General features: G+C 39.1%; 1 protein-coding gene across 1 annotated transcript in view; it reads right to left on the bottom strand.

Moving 5' to 3' along the window:
* Positions 1-19744, bottom strand: part of Syt4 (Synaptotagmin 4) — a 47566-nt gene that overhangs the window by 8949 nt on the left and 18873 nt on the right. Inside the window, exons 4-9 of the mRNA XM_089736445.1 lie at positions 19445-19599; positions 4728-4862; positions 3577-3690; positions 1981-2092; positions 1255-1382; positions 294-486 (exon numbers count right to left, since the gene is read on the bottom strand). Coding sequence (XP_089592571.1) covers positions 294-486; positions 1255-1382; positions 1981-2092; positions 3577-3690; positions 4728-4862; positions 19445-19599 — 837 coding nt within the window. The remainder of the gene's footprint in view (positions 1-293; positions 487-1254; positions 1383-1980; positions 2093-3576; positions 3691-4727; positions 4863-19444; positions 19600-19744) is intronic.

Genomic DNA, 19744 nt, shown 5'->3' with positions numbered 1-19744 from the left:
TTCATTTCTGTTAATTTTGTGTCACGGTGCGCGCGCATCGTAAAATTTCACTCTCATCAATTTTTCATAACGCGCCTAAAGAAGTATAACTTCAAAAATGACAAAAGAAAGCGCAGGGCCCACCTCGTTTTTGGTGACGCGGTCCCAGTCCAGCACGAGCATGGTCAGGCGGAGCCCTTGCATGCTCAACTGTTCTAGTGAAGCTAGACAGACGCCAAACCACCAGTAACCCCAAAGAACGTTTCAGACATTCGCATTTATCTCGACTCGTAGTACGAAAGCGCAGGGCCCACCTCGTTCTTGGTGACGCGGTCCCAGTCCAGCACGAGCAGCTCGAGCGACACGTGGTCGAGCGCGGCGTTGGGCGCGGCCGGGACCTCGAACACGAACGACTCGTTGAACACCGGGTTCAGGGTGCGCTTCTTCACGTGGGTCTTCTTCTTGGCGATGCGTTGCCCGTTGTACAGCAGATACATTTTCACGTAGCTGGAAGTTATTAGAAGAAACGATTTAAAGTTACCTAGAAAAATCTTTTTTTATTACTAAGGCCGTCCCAGAACAACTCGGCGTCGCTCGATGAAGCATGATGTGGGAGGAGCTAGAACTGCCCAAGACCGATGTAAATGGAAGGATTTGATTCGAGCCCTACACCCCAGCAGAGGGTAATAGGAAAGAAAGAAGAAGAAGATGGATATACGAACTCACAGCCCACCTGGTGGTTATGTGGTTATCGGAGGATATAGACAACCACAACGTAAATGCGCCACCCACCTTTAGATATGAGTTGTTAGGTCTCAGTACAGTTACAACGGCTACTCCGCCCTTCAAACCGAAACGCATTACTGCTTCACGGCAAAAATAGGCAGGGTGGTGGTACCTACCCGTGCGGACTCACAAGACGTCCTACCACCAGTCTTAAAAACTTATAGAAAATTGACCAAGTTCTCGGATCAATTTTGGTTCGGCGATTCAAGAAGTATTCAAGAAGTAGTCCCGTGGACGTCTTAAGGCAAGTAATAGAATCACGGAAGTTCTTCTTCTCTTCCGCTTGAGTAGCGTTCTTTGAGTATTATTTTAAACCAATTTGTAACTGGTATTATAACGTTAATAGGGCGTATTATAAAGAACGTGAAGACAGCGGAAACTGCTTATGAGTTAAACACTGTACAAAGATACGTGTTATACGAATTTCGATAGTCAAGTTGTGGCATGCATCGGTTCGTGTCGGCGGGTGTAGTGTGAGTGTGTGCGTACGGGTCGGCGAGGCCGGTGAGGTCCATGCGCGGCAGGTTGCGCGCCTTCAGCAGCACCACGGTGAGGCGCGCCGCCGCCGGCTGCCAGCACAGCGACACCAGCACCTCGCCGCGACCGGCCGACCGCATCTGTGCACCACACAACTCCACGCTGCACAACTCAGCCTGAGAAACTTTGCTAACATCTAGTGAGACTGGTTCTTTATAGAAACCACCAACGGATCGGGATCGTGACCCATTTAATTTGTGAGCCACCTTTAGCTTTTATACAAGCTTTTAATCTGTTTGGCCACGGATGTATGGATTCACGCACTGTTTCCAATGGAAATTTCGCCACTGCTTCCTCCAAAGATTTTTTAAGAGACTCAATTTTTTTATTGCTTAGATGGGTGGACGAACTCACAGCCCACCTGGTGTTAAGTGGCTACTGGAGCCCATAGACATCTACAATTTAAATGCGCCACCCACTTCGAGTTAAGTTCTAAGGTCTCAAGTATAGTTGTAACTATTGAACTATTGTATTGTAACTATTGTTTGAAGGATGGGGCAGCCGTTGTAACGGCTGCCCCATCCTTCAAACCGAAACGCATTACTGCTTCACGGCAGAAATAGGCAGGGTGGTGGTACCTACCCGTAAGGACTTCTAAGACGTCCTGTCACCAGATTTGAGCTATTGTGGAACACTATGGACTCATTGATGGACTCATAAAGAAACTTCTGGGCTTACCTTGAGGCTGCGCGGTTGAATCTCGCGGCACAGAGCCATGGCCTCGCCGCTGTGGAGCTGGAGGTTGGACAGCGGAGACACTACCTCGCCGATTATCTCGTCCCGGGAGTATCTGGAAACCGAAGTAAATATTTTATGGAAATATTATAAGCTTACTACAACTTACAACTACTACTTACTATTTTCAACAAAAGCATAATGAAAATCTTGAATTCTTGTCATAATTAAGTGGTCATTTACTACCATATTAAAATTGTGTCAAATTGTGTATTTAAAATGAGTCTTTATTTAATGTAGCCTTGGGTCAGCCCTTGGGCTTGAAGTCTGAAGAATACAATATCCATTTAAGTTTATCTGCTTTCATTGATAGGGCTCACAAAGTATAGCAAAATTGTATTGTTAAGGAAATGTAAAAATAAGTTTAAATTAAGGACACCAATCCAAAAAAATTATAAATGTGATTTTTTATTTTTTTATTATTTTTGTGTGGTGGTTGTATGTAGCTTGTCTGTTTTGCATGAATATATAGGTTTATGTGCTTTGAACAGAAATAGAGGATAATCTCCCAGAGTACAACAGGTAAAGAAACTTTGAGGGTAACGACAAAGGAAAGTCGTCGTGGCCTAAAGGATAATACGTCCGGTGCATTCGTGTTGAAGCGATGCAACGGTGTTCGAATCCCGCAGGCGGGTACCAATTTTTCTAATGAAATATGTACTCAACAAATGTTCACGATTGACTTCCACGGTGAAGGAATAACATCGTGTAATAAAAATCAAACCCGCAAAATTATAATTTGCGTAATTACTGGTGGTAGGACCTCTTGTGAGTCCGCGCGGATAGGTACCACCGCCCTGCTTATTTCTGCCGTGAAGCAGTAATGCGTTTCGGTTTGAAGGGTGGGGTAGCCGTTGTAACTATACTGAGACTTTAGAACTTGTATCTCAAGGTGGGTGGCGCGTCTACGTTGTAGATGTCTATGGGCTCCAGTAACCACTTAACATCAGGTGGGCTGTGAGCTCGTCCACCCATCTAAGCAATAAAAAAAAAAAAAAAAAAAAAAAAGGAAAGGTTTTAAACAGAGACTGACAGTACGGATGTTATTTATTTATTTTCCTACCTATGCTGTTAGTCTTGAGAGGCTATATTAGCGTTACCCTAGCTCTCGGGGCTCAAACCGAAAGTGTTTCTAACACTGGTCTTAGCAAGAGCAGTGCTTCGCAAAATCTACCACCGGATCGGAATCGCGACCCACTGAGAAGATCCGGTGAGAAACTCAGTGGGCTGTGTCTATGGATTAAGTCACTCATTCACAAACACATTCATTAACAAAAGCACCGGTCACCGTCCTCGTCGAACCCGTCGCTTGAGACGAAGGGCTCGACGAGGACGGTGACCGGTGCTTTTGCGGTGCGGTGCCGTACCTCAAAGCACCGTTAATGGAGCGGACGTTACTGTTAAAGAACTTGCATATATACAAACTTATCAGGTAAATGTCGTTAGCGCGATTCAGGCATCTGTCAGAAATCACGTATTCTATCATAACTACCCGCAACTGAATTCAAATACAAATAAGAGTAATGAAGCTAAACATACCGATCAAAACTGAGGACCACGAAGTGCAGGGTGATGCCGGCGATTTGATGCGGAGCGATACCGTAGAAGGTGAAGTCTTCATCGTAAACTGGGCAACGGGTCTTACGGACAACCCTGAGTAATGCGACCATCATTTAATATCGACTAAAGGATAATATTATGAAATTACCATTTATTATTAATACGCTTTTATGAGCTTAGCTTATTAGTATGTATGTATGTAACGGAATCTTTGAACATGATTTTGACCCCCTTCACAACGTCGGATTAACTTTGGTATACTTATTAAGGACCGATGACAATGAAATATTAAAAAAAAATATTGACAAAATTGGAATTCAACCCCCCACGCTTTTTTACAATAAAATCATTTTTTCTTACGTTATTCTTAATTCAAATTTATTAAAATTTATTTTCTATTTTTTAGTTGGATTTTCTGTAAAAGCGTATTTTGTTAGTTATTTTAAACTATTATTTCTAGAACCTAGTTTTTATCAACGTTGTTTAAAATATACAGTTGATTCGTTTTCTTGGATTAAAATATTTTATTGTTAAATGATATGAGCCATACAAAAAGGCCTTAGATCATCTTTAATGATTCTGGGCCAAGTTCGTAGCGAATGGATAAAATGTATCAAACACAACATAGTGGGTTTCCATTGTTTGCTCGTCGATAACTATTATTATACCTATGATTATTTTTTTTATTTCTTACCTTGAGACATGAGTTCTAAGGTCTCACTTTTAACTACGGCTGTCCCGCCCCGCCGAAACGTATTACTGCTTCACGGCAGAAATAGGCAGGGTGGTGGTACCTACCCGCACGGATTCATAGAACGTCCTACCACCAGTAATTACGCAAATTATGATTTTGCGAGTTTGATTTTTATTAGGTAGACGATGCTATTTTATTAGTTAAATACACGATGTTATTCCTTCACCGTGGAAGTCAATCGTGAACATTTGTTAAGTACGTATTTAATTGGAAAAATTGGTAACTGCCGGCGGGATTCGAATATCGTTGCATCGCAACATACGAATGCACCGATCGTCTTATCCTTTAGGCCACGAAAACTTCAAAATTCTAATTTAAACAAAAAAAACACCTTTATCAAGGATAAGTATTTATGCGGTTTTTTTTTCATACATACCTAGTTTTAACCTTGTGCTGTTTGTCGGGGAGTAGTTGAAGCTTGACGTAGGGGTCAGGTCCGGCTGGCTCGCGGCCCGGGAGGTTCTGGCACGACACCACCGACACCACCAGAGCGTTCTTCTCATTCTCGTATCTGAGATGACGCGATTGAATTACAACGAAGATCGGATGATAGAAATCGAAATAAACATAAAATAGGTGCGGCGTATAGAGGCTATTGACGAACCCTCCGAGCACATTGCCCTAAATAGATTAGAATATCGCTTGTCCCAATTTGAAGCCAAATAACGGCTGCGTGCCGGAAACGGATGACGACGAACCCCGCACGCTTACAGTATAATAAAGCACAAAACACTTTATTGCACTTAGGTACATCATAATAACGACAATATACAGAAAAAAATAATGAGAATTTTTTTACTTAAAATCAAAGTACAATGGGTGGACTTATCACTGAAAGCGATCTCATCTAGTCAATATTCGGATGCCAAGATCTCAAATAACAATCTATATCACTAGGAGACAACGCGTAATAAGCATGTAGTCAACCTTCGGATGCCAAGATCTCAAAATACAATATGTATCGCTGGGACAACGCACAATAAGTTAGCCATACGAAAAACCCTCTAGTTACTAATTTTATATTTGCATTTGAAACGCATATTTAAGCAAGTGCATTATAAGAGAAATAAAAATAAAAAAACATCATAAAACTTCCTCGGAAGTAATTCATTCATGAGATACTGAAAATGGCGGTCGTAATGTCAAACTCGATTTCAAACTGTCGAAACATCGAGTTTATCAGTTCAGAATCTGTTCAACAGTAATATCCTAGTAACTGTCGCGTACATACCTCGTCGAGAATTCAAGCAATAATTTATCATATTTATGTATGCTAGTGCTCCCGCAGTAGTCTCAATTCGACTATAATTAATTGAAATTATAAGTTTTAACGTTATTATGGTCCTATTGTTACAAATTTCGCCAAGACTACACTATAAAAAATATTAACAAAGACAAACAATATTTAATCTATTCTCAATTTGACAACAGACGTCAAGAACAAAAGTTTGACAATAAATAGTATGCATGCGTGTGTGCGTCAAATACATGGTATGTAGTGTGTGTAATGTTTTCCTTATTGATTTAATGTATCTTTTATGCATTATTTAAAAAAAATATTAGCATTGTACACTTCTTCTCTATATTCTCTATAAGTGTGGAAAATTTCGTACTCCTCCGTCCGCGCAATTTTCGTAAAAAGGGATACAAAGTTTTTGCTTCACGTATTAATATATAGATATATTTCCACCATACGTACTTCAAGAATAAACAATTTACAATTCAAATTTAATTTCGATTTCAAAATGATAAGCGAAAGACGAATACATTTCTGTAACACGATTGCGAAATTATTTTTAAGCATGAACGAGATCAGTGTGCTTAGTGCGAGTTTTTTAACGTTCTCGATAGCGTAAAAGTTAGCTCATATTTGTATGGAACGGGACTTTTACGCTATCGAGAACGTTAAAAAACTCGCACTAAGCACAATTGTCGCTTTAAACAAGAGGCCCTAAACATCAATTGTATAGTGTAACAAAAGCTTTCGCGGTTGAAATAGACAAGAAAGCAATGCTAATCGTGCAGCCTGACAATATGTCCTAAAACTAGAAATTCCGTATATTTTTTTTATTTTTTATTGCTTAGATGGGTGGACGAGCTCACAGCCCACCTCGTGTTAAGTGGTTACTGGAGCCCATAGACATCTACAACGTAAATGCGCCACCCATCTTGAGATATAAGTTCTAAGGTCTCAGTATAGTTACAACGGCTACCCCACCCTTCAAACCGAAACGCATTACTGCTTCACGGCAGAAATAGGCAGGGCCGTGGTACCTACCCGTGCGGACTCACAAGAGGTCCTACCACCAGTGATTACGCAAATTATAATTTTGCGGGTTTGACTTTTATTACACGATGTTATTCCTTCACCGTGGAAGTCAATCGTGAACATTTGTTAAGTACGTATTTCACTAGAAAAATTGGTACCCGCCTGCGGGATTCGAACACCGGTGCATCGCAACAACGAATGCACCGGACGTCTTATCCTTTAGGCCACGACGACTTTGCAGTTAAGATTTTTATAACGCTAAATTAGTCCTTGTTATTGTTTCATCGTGATAATCCTTCGTGAACGTCTTGCGTCTAGAAGCTTTCTTTCATTGCTATTTTTGTTCGCCTGGCCTTTTTGTTGAACGCTATCCGTAGCTGTAGGCTTTGACCTCATTAACGTCTACCTTTGGATACCGATATCACTAGGCCCGATGTAGACGCGTCTCTGAAAATTCTATCATTCAGTAATATGTGGTTTAAAAATTTAAAACGTTTTTAATAGCAAACCGAACTAATAATTTAATTTATAAATCTTTTTATCCTTTTGATACTGCTCAGGATATACTTAGTCAGGTCATAAATTCTGTCACATGTTTAATGTAAAATAATTGAAACAAGTTTATTCATTATGTAACCATTCATATACCATAAACTTAACAAAATATAGATTCTTGACACTAAAGTTTATTCAAAATGACCTCCGTGATTTTGAATACAGGCCTTTAATCTGCGCGGCCAGTCGTCTATCGCAGCACGAACGAGGTCCATGTCAATATCGGCGGCTGCCTTAATCAAGGATGTCTTGAGTGACTCCAAATTGGGATGAGGCTTTGAGCACGCCTTTTCCTCCAAGTGTTGCCATATCTTGTAATCTAACGGATTCAAATCTGGACTGGAGGAGGGCCAGTCTTCGTGCCGGATGAAGTCGATTTCACGCGCCGCCAGCCAGTCTTGTGTGCTCTTCGCTCTATGAGCTGGCGCCGAATCTTGTTGGAATACCCAGTGCCTGTTATTGAACATGGTATGAGAAACAGGTTCCACAAGGTTCGTCAGGACTGTATTTTGATACACAACTGCATTCGTTTTTACACCTTTCTCACAAAAATGTACCTCTGTTAAGCCCCAATAAGAAACTCCCAACCATACCATGAGCGAGGATGGAAAATGACCTCGTTGGACACGCGGAATACGGTTGCTCGCTTCTTCACTACTGTGTGCGTACACCTTATCATTTTGTTTGTTGTAGCTCTCTTCTACGTTAAAAATTTTTTCATCCGAAAAAAGAATTTCCCGATATTTTTTCCCGCGTACCGCTTCAACAAAGCGCGGCATCTCTTCAGTCTCAGGTCCATTAGACGAGCATTCAAACGTAGTCCGTTTTTTCTTCGATATGCCCGAAGCCCTAAGTCTTCATTTAACACCCTTTTCACCGTGGTTCTGCTTAACCCCATCCGAAGGGCCAACAGTTTCTGCTTACGTTTGGGATTTCTTTGAATTCGCGCCTTCACAGCTTTTATCACTGCTGGAGTCCTAACAGACCGAGGGCGACCACTTCTTGACCTGTCATCTACACTAGAGTCTTCATTGTATCGTTTGATGGTACGATAAACGAATCTTTTGGATATATTCAAATTTTTCAGTATGTTAAAAATTTGAATTGGCGCGTAACCGTAACGATGCAACGCAATAACTGCAACACGGTCTTCTTTAAGCGTCCACTCCATATTTAAAAATGAGTAAAATTCTAAAAGTATACATTTTTATTTTCATGAACAATTCGAAATTCGAATTCCATAAACTTTTTTGTGGCCAGCATTCTAAAAGAAAAGTTTTTACTGTGTGACAATACTTATGACCTGACTAGTTAATTAGAGCGAAGTTACAAAATAATGCCATCTCGGACCTTGATGCGTGTGGGAATTTTCAAGTCAATCGGTCGTTTTAAGTAGGCGAAGGTGACTTTCAAAGACTATATTCCATACTAGCGACCCGCTCTCGCTTCGCTTCGGAAACAGTAAGTTTATTGATAGGTGAATTCCGCGATGTTAACCGCAGTTGTTGTTGTACCGCGAATGACACCGCGGGTCGAAGCTAATCTAAAAAAGTTACTCCTTATATCATCAGCTACCTATCAGTGAAAGTGTCGTCAAAATCAGTCCAGCCGTTCCAGAGATTAGTCGGAACAAACAGACAGACAGACAAAATTGTAAAAAATGTTATTTTGGTGTATACACCGTATATATATTCATGTGCATGTAGTAAAAAGTGGTTATTTCAATAATATTACAAACAGACACTCCAATTTTATTTATATGTATAGATAAACAAACTTACAAACATGCCAAGCTAACAAAGACAAGTTAAAAAGAAGATATTTTTTTCTTGAGGCGTCTTTTTTTGGCCTTTCACTAGCACTGAAATTAATAATCTGGGGCCGAATGTCCTTATTCCATTCAATTACGCAGTAGCCTTGGTACAAAATTAAAATTACACTTTATTTAAGTGTATTTAGGGAAGGGAAAATATTCTTTTTATAAATTTATTTTTTAATAAGCGAATACTTTATTTTGGTTATTAAAAAATGCCACTGTCTGAAAATATTTAATTAGTTCGTCAATAAGTAGTCTCGCATTTTCTAAACTACCTTTCTATTGCTTACTTGGGTGGACAAGCTCACGATCCACCTGATGGTATGTGCTTACCGGAGCCCGTAGACATCAACAATGTATATGCTATCACCCGATTTGAGAAACGAATTCTAAGTCTCAGTATTATGGTACAACGGCTGACCCACCATTCAAGCCGAAACGCATTTCACGGCAGAAATAGTAAGTGGCAGTGCGTGCTTGTGCGGGCTTCCAGAAGTCCTGAAAAGCTGTATATTAGTATTTAAGTAACTTATGCTAATTAAAAATTGATAGTTGATAAATAATTATCAGGATTCTTCAAGTCTATTATCTATGAACTCGCGCGCCGTCTTTTGGCATACCTATTGTGGGAATTATACTAGCTTCACCGAACGTGAGCTCATGGGGCTCAGCCTAGGAGACTTTGCCAACATTTTCGCGTGCCATCTATCTTACGCGTACTGTATTATATCCAAAAACCTTTCCTGTAGTGCTATTATTAATTCTACAAATGCTATGACGTGTAAACGTATAAAAAAAAACAAAAAAAAAACATAACTTCAAAAAAAACTTTATAAACATTCGCTTTTAAATAATGTAATACCACTGGGTATTACGTAGAATATATAAAAAAAAATGTTTTCATAAAATTATAATATCGAAAGTTAAGTACGTAAATAACCATCGTCCCGGGAGAGTTCTCTTCGGTACTAAATCGAAGTAGGGTACAAGTAAGCGTCGAATTCGCGTGTATCTTCTGAAAAGTGTTTTCAGGCAAAATTACGTGGGCGTGGAACATTGAAACCCTGAAATTGCGTAGGTACAGACTACAAGACGACTGACTGGAGCTAGGCCGACGTAGATATGAGTTATATAGCATACGTATCGTCAATTTATGAAAGTCGTCAGTGTAGTTTGAACATTTTATTAATGCACTCTATAAATTGATTGCAAATGAAGATAAAAGAAAGTTCTAGAACATTTTAATAGTTACTTCGAAGAGCTTTTAGTACATTAACAACTGGCAACTCCAGCTGCTGATGTTTCTCGTGAATGATTCCTTAAATTATCTCTTACTAGCGACCCGCCCTCGCTTCGCTTCGGTAACATTAAAACACACATGAAACAAAAAAAAAAAAAAAAAAAAAAAAAAAAGTAGCCTATGTTCATCAGGGACAATGTCGGCTTCTAATGGAAAAAGAATTTTTCAAATCGGTCCAGTAGTTTCGGAGCCTATTCGAAACAAACAAACAAACAAATCTTTCCTCTTTATAATATTAGTATAGACAAAAAAACACAACCCAGCAAATTTCAATTTTTTACTGGTGGTAGGACCTCTTGTGAGTCCGCACGGGTAGGTACCACGGCCCCGCCTATTTCTGCCGTGAAGCAGTTAGGCGTTTCGGTGTGAAGGGTGGGGCAGCCGTTGTAACTATACTGAGACCTTAGAACTTATATCTCAAGGTATGTGGCGCATATACGTTTTAGATGTCTATGGTTTCCAGTAACCACTTAACGCCAGGTGGGCTGTGAGCTCGTCCACACATCTAGGCAATAAAAAAAAATCATACAACATTTATATTAGATATAATTTAAATATAAAGTTTAATTGCAACATAAGATCTCCCTTGAGTACAGCCAAATTTATTGTTACCTATAAATCTATATAAGTAGATAAATATTTCGTTGGCTAACCCTGGAGAACGTGAAATAAATGTCCTATGTATTTTACGAACGACCCGTCTGGGGCACCTTCGCTATAACACGAACCAGCGCAAACGATTAGATCTACAAAAAATTATTAAGAATTGGCACATTAAGGTTATTTTTTTTTATTGCCTTTGTAGGCAGACGAGCATACGGCCCACCTGATGGTGAGTGGTTACCGTCGCCCATGGACTTCAGCGATGCCAGGGGCAGAGCCAAGCCGCTGCCTACCGACACAGGTTCGGACACAATGTATTTATTTATTTACTGCTGCCTGAGATACAGTTTTTATCACCTAGTTCAAGCACAGATACAAATTATGATTGTTTCTACTTCTATGTTAACAACGAATAAATGAAAATGAATAAATATGAAATTTATTTATTATTTCACAGTTTATTATTTATAAAAAACAACTGTCATGCTCAATTAGAGACTGCAATTCGCGGTATAGTAATAAATATTACATATTTAGTAATGGAAATACGATTACCTATTATATGTATAATTTTATGATAATAAACCAAAACTACAGTTTATGAATTTAAAAATAGAAGCAATAACTAAATTCAATCGTTATATTGCTGAAAAAAAATCTCGATCGTGCGGATTGCGTTCAGACATTTTTATTCTACCATCACACAGTATGCATAGTAAAAAAAGGGTAAGCTATGAGTCATGAGACATTTACTTAGCCACGAAGTAAGTGTGCCATTTAGATCGATTAGTTAATATTAAGACTCGACCGTGCTTCGCACTAAAGGCAAAGTGTTAAAATCGCAACTGAAAAAAATCACATTTTTGTGTTTTGCATTGCACTGAATTGTTTATTTAAAAATTCACGTTGCGATATCCATGGGTGACGTTACATAATAGTTAAACGGTACTTGACCTTGATCACATAATCAATCATAATAAAAACAATAGCTGACGCACGGAATTCATTGTCACAGGGGGTGCTCGAGGTCAACCGTTTGACTTCGTTTTACATTGAGGTCTTACAATAATACAACGGTTAGCCTTACCTAACTAAAATAATCTATATATGAGTCGACTATTATCAAAGCCGGCAATCTGACTTTTGGACAATGATTGGTAAATCAGAAAAACGAATTATTGACTTTGTATTCCATTGGCAGTCACAAAACTCTTCGGAACGACATCTTAGATAAATAACAGGTTAACTATTAACCTTTATTTAATGCAGGCTTTGAACCGTATTCTTTGAAGGAGACGATTATATTCAAATCAATCTGTATTGACATATCAATAATTTTTTTTTGTCCAAATGCACAGATTGCCGCCACCTTTGATAATAGACGACTCATATATAAAAATGAATTGCTGTTCGTTAGTCTCGCTAAAACTCGAGAACGGCTGGACCCATTTGGCTAATTTTTGGCTAGAATTATTCGTGGAAGTCCAGAGAAGGTTCAAAAGGTGAATAAATATGAAAATGCTCGGAGTTATATAAAAACAAACAATTTTGTTTTTCCTTTGATGTGTACCCCGTCGGACGGATTCCTTTTGTTTGTTTTAAGTTTGTTTTTTACAAAAGTTTAGGTCTTTTATTTATCGATTCAGGCACTACGAAGTCTACCGGGTGAGCTAGTTATCTATAAACCTTGTCATAAGTATCGTCGCATGTTGTTTTATTTTTGAGAGCGTTCTGTTTGAAACCGAAACGAGATATAGACTTTTCTTTCGATCGCCCTCTTAAACTGAAGGAAAAATGACGAGCTCTTCTAAACATTTGCACTGAACAGAGTCAGATTAACTTTACAGGCCTGATACGTATTTATGCGGATGGGCTAATATGAAACTCTTCTTCAATCTATGTCCAACCAATGCTGTGTGTAGGTCTTTTCAAAGGCAATCCATTCTTTTCGGCCACAAAAGAAGGCTCTTAGTCGTCTTTTTTTTTATTGTTTAAATGGGTGGACGAGCTCACAGCCCACCTGGTGTTAAGTGGTTACTGGAGCCCATAGACATCTACAACGTAAACGAGATATGAGTTCTAAGGTCTCACTATACAAGTGATCCTACCACCAGTATAATTACGCAAATTATAATTTTGCGGGCTTAATTTTTATTACACGATGTCATTCCTTCACTGTGGAAGTCAATCGAGAACATTTGTTGAGTACGTATTTCATTAGATAAATTGGTACCCGCCTGGTATTCGAACACCGATACATCGCTCAACACGAATGCACCGGACGTCTTATCACTTAGGACACGACCACTGTAAAACCACGACGTTTTGTTAGGCCCCATAAATCATAGGTGCTAAAATAAAACCCGGAGCATCAATGCGACAACAGCTCATAAACGTAACCCAAAAATTAGAATAAGTAACCTAATTATTTTGTGTTTTCAGCCGGATCGTAAACATTTTATTAATAGTGAAGCGAACATCCTATCAAAGTTTATAGCTTTCGTTCAATAACGCCGTAAACTTCGACTACCCTCTGCGTACAGACGACATAACAAACAATATAAAGGTCTCAGTAATATGTCCGGCTTGTTGATATACAACCTTTCTTGTACATTTATATATTTACAGAGCGGTAGTCGATTATGTCCGAGCGAAGTAAGTTATTATTTAGAAGAAAACAGAAAAGCTAAGATATAAATGTGAGTCTCCTAACCTCTGGCTACTCCAACTTTTGTTTTGAATGAAAGCCTAGTAGATCATGGCCTACATGATTTTAAGATCTACCGGAGTCCCAAAATCATAACATTAATACGACCAACCTCCCTAATGTACATACACATGTATAACTTACCTATATACTTGAGACCTTAGAACTTATATCTCAAGGTGGGTGGCGCATTTACGTTGTAGGTGTCTATGGGCTCCAGTAACCACTAAACACCAGGTGGGCTGTGAGCTCGTCCGCCCATTAAAGTAATAAAAAAAAAAAAAAATGTATTTGTATCTAATAAATTACAACAACAATGACGGTCCTAGCCTTCGAAGTGAGAGTGCTTCGTGTTGAACTAATCAGACAATCTTAGCCATACATATTTGATCACAATACATATTGCCACATCAATATTGGGAATTAGGAATTTTTCTAAACTCAAAATACAAATTTCTGCTCTGTTTAAACACGTTAGAGTATTGCACCCATTTGATGTGAAAACCGCACATGCACATGGTGCTTCGTTGAAGATTCCACATCTATCGATGCTTTATCTCCAAGACCAATAACTGGTGACGTCACTGTACAAGGGGTGTATGTGATATAGACAGATTCTATCAGTGATCCCTCGAATAATCTCGCCCGTTCGTGCTTTTAAAACCACCCGATGAATACGGTAATATATGCCGTAGTTTGCCGAAATAAAACACAGACCATCCACGACTGATAGCGTGATGGCTTGGGTATTACATTACATAGCTTAGCATTACATTATTTTACAATTACAATTGGAAATTACATTTGAGAAATACACTTATTTTCAACCGACTTGTTTATTGACCGATTACTTTGAAATAAATAATAACTGGGAATCACGCAGGGTCATCAGGCCCCAATTTAGGATTCCATGTGTTATGGGTACCAGAGAATAACAAGCATATTGTGAGTGTTGTTGTAATTCATAAATAGACTCCTATAAAAAAAACATCTTTACAATTAAAACTTGTAACAAATCTATATAACTAGTCAGGTCATAAGTATTGTCACACAGTAAAAACTTTTCTTTTAGAATGCTGGCCACAAAAAAGTTTATTGAATTCGAATTTAGAATTGTTGATGAAAATAAAAATGTATATACTTTTAGAATTTTACTCATTTTTTAATATGGAGTGGACGCTTAAAGAAGACCGTGTTGCAGTTATTGCGTTGCATCGTTGCGGTTACGCGCCAATTCAAATTTTTAACATACTGAAAAATTTGAATATAACCAAAAGATTCGTTTATCGTACCATCAAACGATACAATGAAGACTCTAGTGTAGATGACAGGTCAAGAAGTGGTCGCCCTCGGTCTGTTAGGACTCCAGCAGTGATAAAAGCTGTGAAGGCGCGAATTCAAAGAAATCCCAAACGTAAGCAGAAACTGTTGGCCCTTCAGATGGGGTTAAGCAGAATCACGGTGAAAAGGGTGTTAAATGAAGACTTAGGGCTTCGGGCATATCGAAGAAAAACAGGACATCGTTTGAATGCTCGTCTAATGGACCTGAGACTGAAGAGATGCCGCGCTTTGTTGAAGCGGTACGCGGGAAAAAAATATCGGGAAATTCTTTTTTCGGATGAAAAAATTTTTAACGTAGAAGAGAGCTACAACAAACAAAATGATAAGGTGTACGCACACAGTAGTGAAGAAGCGAGCAACCGTATTCCGCGTGTCCAATGAGGTCATTTTCCATCCTCGCTCATGGTATGGTTGGGAGTTTCTTATTGGGGCTTAACAGAGGTACATTTTTGTGAGAAAGGTGTAAAAACGAATGCAGTTGTGTATCAAAATACAGTCCTGACGAACCTTGTGGAACCTGTTTCTCATACCATGTTCAATAACAGGCACTGGGTATTCCAACAAGATTCGGCGCCAGCTCATAGGGCGAAGAGCACACAAGACTGGCTGGCGGCGCGTGAAATCAACTTCATCCGGCACGAAGACTGGCCCTCCTCCAGTCCAGATTTGAATCCGTTAGATTACAAGATATGGCAACACTTGGAGGAAAAGGCGAGCTCAAAGCCTCATCCCAATTTGGAGTCACTCAAGACATCCTTGATTAAGGCAGCCGCCGATATTGACATGGACCTCGTTCGTGCTGCGATAGACGACTGGCCGCGCAGATTGAAGGCCTGTATTCAAAATCACGGAGGTCATTTTGAATAAAATTTAGTGTCATAAGAATCTATGTTTTGTTAAGTTCATTTTGGTATATGAATGGTTACATAATGAATAAACTTGTTTCAATTATTTTACATTAAACATGTGACAGAATTTATGACCTGACTAGGTATATATATATAAAGAAAGTCGTGTTAGTTACACTAGTTATAACTCAAGAACGACTGAACTGATTTGGCTGAAAATTGGTGAGGAGGTAGCTTAGAACCAGGAGAAGGACATAGGATACTTTTTATCACATTCCCGTGGGACTTGACATAAAACGTGGTAACTATAACAAAACGCAACTGACAGCTAAACGTAATATGTTCTATGGTTAATTAGAGTAGAATTTTGAAGTTGACCGGTTGATGTGTTTGAAACAAACCGTGTGGCGGAACAAAGTTCGCCGGGTCCACTAATACGTAATAAATAACACATTTTACGACATTCCCTATTAAATTACATAAATGAATACTGATTGCGCAACTGCATTGAACTACAAATACAATAAACACGCGTATTTAAACCACGTTGCTGTGAACAATGTTTGTTGAAAGTTCTATAGACTTGTATAGGTCTTAATCACTGCGGGTCGACCGCAATCCCTATTAGCTTCGTGCCAACAATGAGCTTACGTCGGGAATAATGGGCAGCGCTAGACGTGTATCGATTGAACTCTCTTCGAATAGGTATTTTTCACTGTAATCTATACACTAATACGTGAAGAAAAAACTTTGTACCCCTTTTTACGAAAATTGCGTGGACGGAGGAGTATGAAATTTCCCACACAATTACATATAATGGGTATATAAATAGATTTAATATGAATTGTCCATCGCAACAAGAAGCCGTATGGTAATCATATATTGACACTTGTGACGGCACATACATATGTACTTAGTCTGGCCATAAATACTGTTACAAAGGAAAACAAAAAATATCTATGGCAAATAACATTTATTACTTTTACAGTGTGTTAGTTTAATACATAAATATAAAACAATTTAAAGTATAAAAAGCTTATTCGAAGTGGTCTCCATTGGCTGCAATACAGTCCTTTAAACGTTGAGGCCAGTTATCAATAGAAGCACGCAACCTTTCCATGGGAAAAATTTTCACTGCCAATCTTACGGCTTGTTTTAGGGACTCCAAATTATCATGGCGTTTAGAGCAAGCCGTACTCTCTAAAACTGACCATAAATCATAATCCAGCGGATTAAGATCGGGAGTAGACGACGGCCAGTCTTCAGCTCTGATGAAGTCCGAACGTTCGTTTCCAACCAAGACTGCGTAGACCGAGCTTTATGACCTGGCGCCGAGTCTTGCTGGAAGGACCATTTTTGATTATTGAACATGGTGTTGTTAAGGGGCTTCACTACCTTCTCAAGAATGGTATCTTGATACACTTGTGCCGATGTTTTGATACCCTTTTCACAAAAGTATGGCTCAGTCGCTCCTTCATAGCTAATACCCCACCAAACCATCACTGAAGTCGGATAGTGCCCACGTTGCACTCTGTTGACTAATTAGGAAGCTTCCTTAGAGCTTTGAGCATAAATAAGGTCATTTTGTTTGTTAAAATGTTGCTCAATTGTAAAAAAATTCTCATCCGTAAACAAAATTTTTCTATGATCTCCCTTTGCGTACCGCTTCAGTAGTTGTTTCGATTTTACCACCCTATTCTCTTTTAAATTATCAATTAAGAAATGACCAGTACGTCTCTTGTAGGCTGCAAGTCCTAAGTCATCTTTTAAAATACGCGACATGGTTCTAGGTGCTATCTTCACCTCCCGAGATAAAATCTTTTGCTTTCGGACAGGATTTCTTCGAATTCTTTCCTTTACTGCTTTGACCACCTTTTTCGTACGAACACTACGTGGACGGCCAGATCTTTTTCTGTCACAAACAGAGGAGGTCTCATTGCACCTATTAATACCCCGGTACACAAACATTTTACTAATACCAAGCGTATGGAGAGTTTTAAAAATTGCATTTGTACCATACCTACTTTGTGTAATGCAATCACAGCGATTCGGTTCTCTTTATCACCCCACTCCATTTTAATATCGCAAAATATTGTACAATGTATTGGCGCCAAAATGAGAACTGAGCAATCATATAAAAATGACAGATTCCAAATTCAAATGTAATATTTGTAAAAAAAATTTGTCTATTTTTAATTGTAACAGTATTTATGGCAGACTTTATGGCAGACTAAGTATATGTAGATCGACCGTGCCGAATTTATTAGCTGATTCAATGATATGGTCATATTTTAGATACAGTGCTTAGATTGGTGGATGATCTCATCGCCCACCTGGTGTTAAGTGGTCACCGGAGCTCTTAGAAATTAATAACGTAAAGCCGCCACCGAAATTGAGACACGAGTTCTAAGGCTCCGTGTTACAGTACAACGGCTGCCCCACCCTAATATCCGAAATGCATTACTGCTTCACTACAGGAATAGGCAGCATGGTATCCTACCTACCTACCTACCACAAGACAACCTACCACTAGTAATTACGCAAATTATAATTTTGATTTCTAGTATACGTTGTTATTCCTCCACCGTAAAAGTCAATCGTGAATAATTAGTACGTATTTCATTAGAAATAATTGGTAACTAATTTGGTAACTTGGGCGCCTTAACCTTTAGGCCACGACGCCTTCACTCAATCCATCTGTTATTTAGAGAATATCGACGTCGCCTACCTGGAGATAAGAGTTCGAAGTCTTGTGCATTGCTAGGGCTGTCAATCTTTCAAACTGGAACACTTAGCCGTATATATAAATAGAAATAGATCGGATGGTGGTACCTGCCCTCTTTGTTAATAAAAACGCTAAACAAGGAGGCTAAAACGGATTGACTGGGATAATCAGACAACAGTCCAACGTGACGTAATCAAGTAATTACTCTCGCAACTACAAAAGCCAGTTTCGTAATTATCAGCCAAATAATATAACTGGACACGTAAGCCGAATAAAGAAATGAATGCAAGATAATCTCACAGCCGAATCGGGCTTCCAGACATCTTTTGTCAATACGTCTGACCTTCTCGGCTAATTAACAAGAGTTATCATTATGATTAAAATTTAATAATATTTCAATAACTCCTATATACACATACGGACTGGTATCTGAAATTAATGATTTTAATTTAATTTAATCGTAGGAAACAGTTTTTTTTATGATTGAAGGAGTACTGGTGGCCCGGAGGCCTTTCCAGTTTCACCAGGACAGGTGGGCGAGCAAAAGCTCAGCCAGAAGGGGTGGGATTTGCTAACAGCTTCCCGAGCGGCTCCGAAGGAGACCTAACAACTCAAGAGCAACTGCTTCGCGAATGAATCTACTTTGTTAATATTGACGGCTTTGATCACCAGGCCATTATTTACCAAGCCTTTTTATTATTCTACTACCCATTATTTTTAGTTAGCTTTACAAGGTGGAACCGTCTTCCCCGATTTAATAACGATACTTTCATACACTTTGCAGGTGTCAACGGAGCGGCCGCACTGGAATTCATTTGGAGAGGTCTATATTCAACAGTGAACAGTCATAGGATGAGATGTAGCTCTCATATATTAGAATATTTTTCGAACTTGACTTGCATAACAAACATTCATGTAGCAAAACTCACCGCAGCTTGAAGTGTAGATCGCCGAGTCTTCCATCATTGGTTTCCGGTTCGGTTGGTTTGGTCTTTTCAGTGGCGTGGACGTCGGCAAGCTCCTTGCTCAGCGGAGTTGGCTCGGTGGGGGCAGTCGGGGTGTTTGGGCTGTTGCTTGCAGAGGACTGGTTGACAGACAGACGCAGATTAGATGGTTTGGCGAATTCTTAAATATTCAATTTACCTACTGTAAATATAAATTTCTAACGAAGTAAAAAAAATATCAATACATTTCGTTATTGGCTTTGATGACTCCTGAGGTTCGTGACG

This window comes from Bombyx mandarina, chromosome 21 (assembly GCF_030267445.1).
Source record: "Bombyx mandarina strain Sakado chromosome 21, ASM3026744v2".
Lineage (NCBI taxonomy): Eukaryota > Metazoa > Arthropoda > Insecta > Lepidoptera > Bombycidae > Bombyx > Bombyx mandarina.
This window is presented reverse-complemented; position numbering and strand designations above follow the sequence as displayed.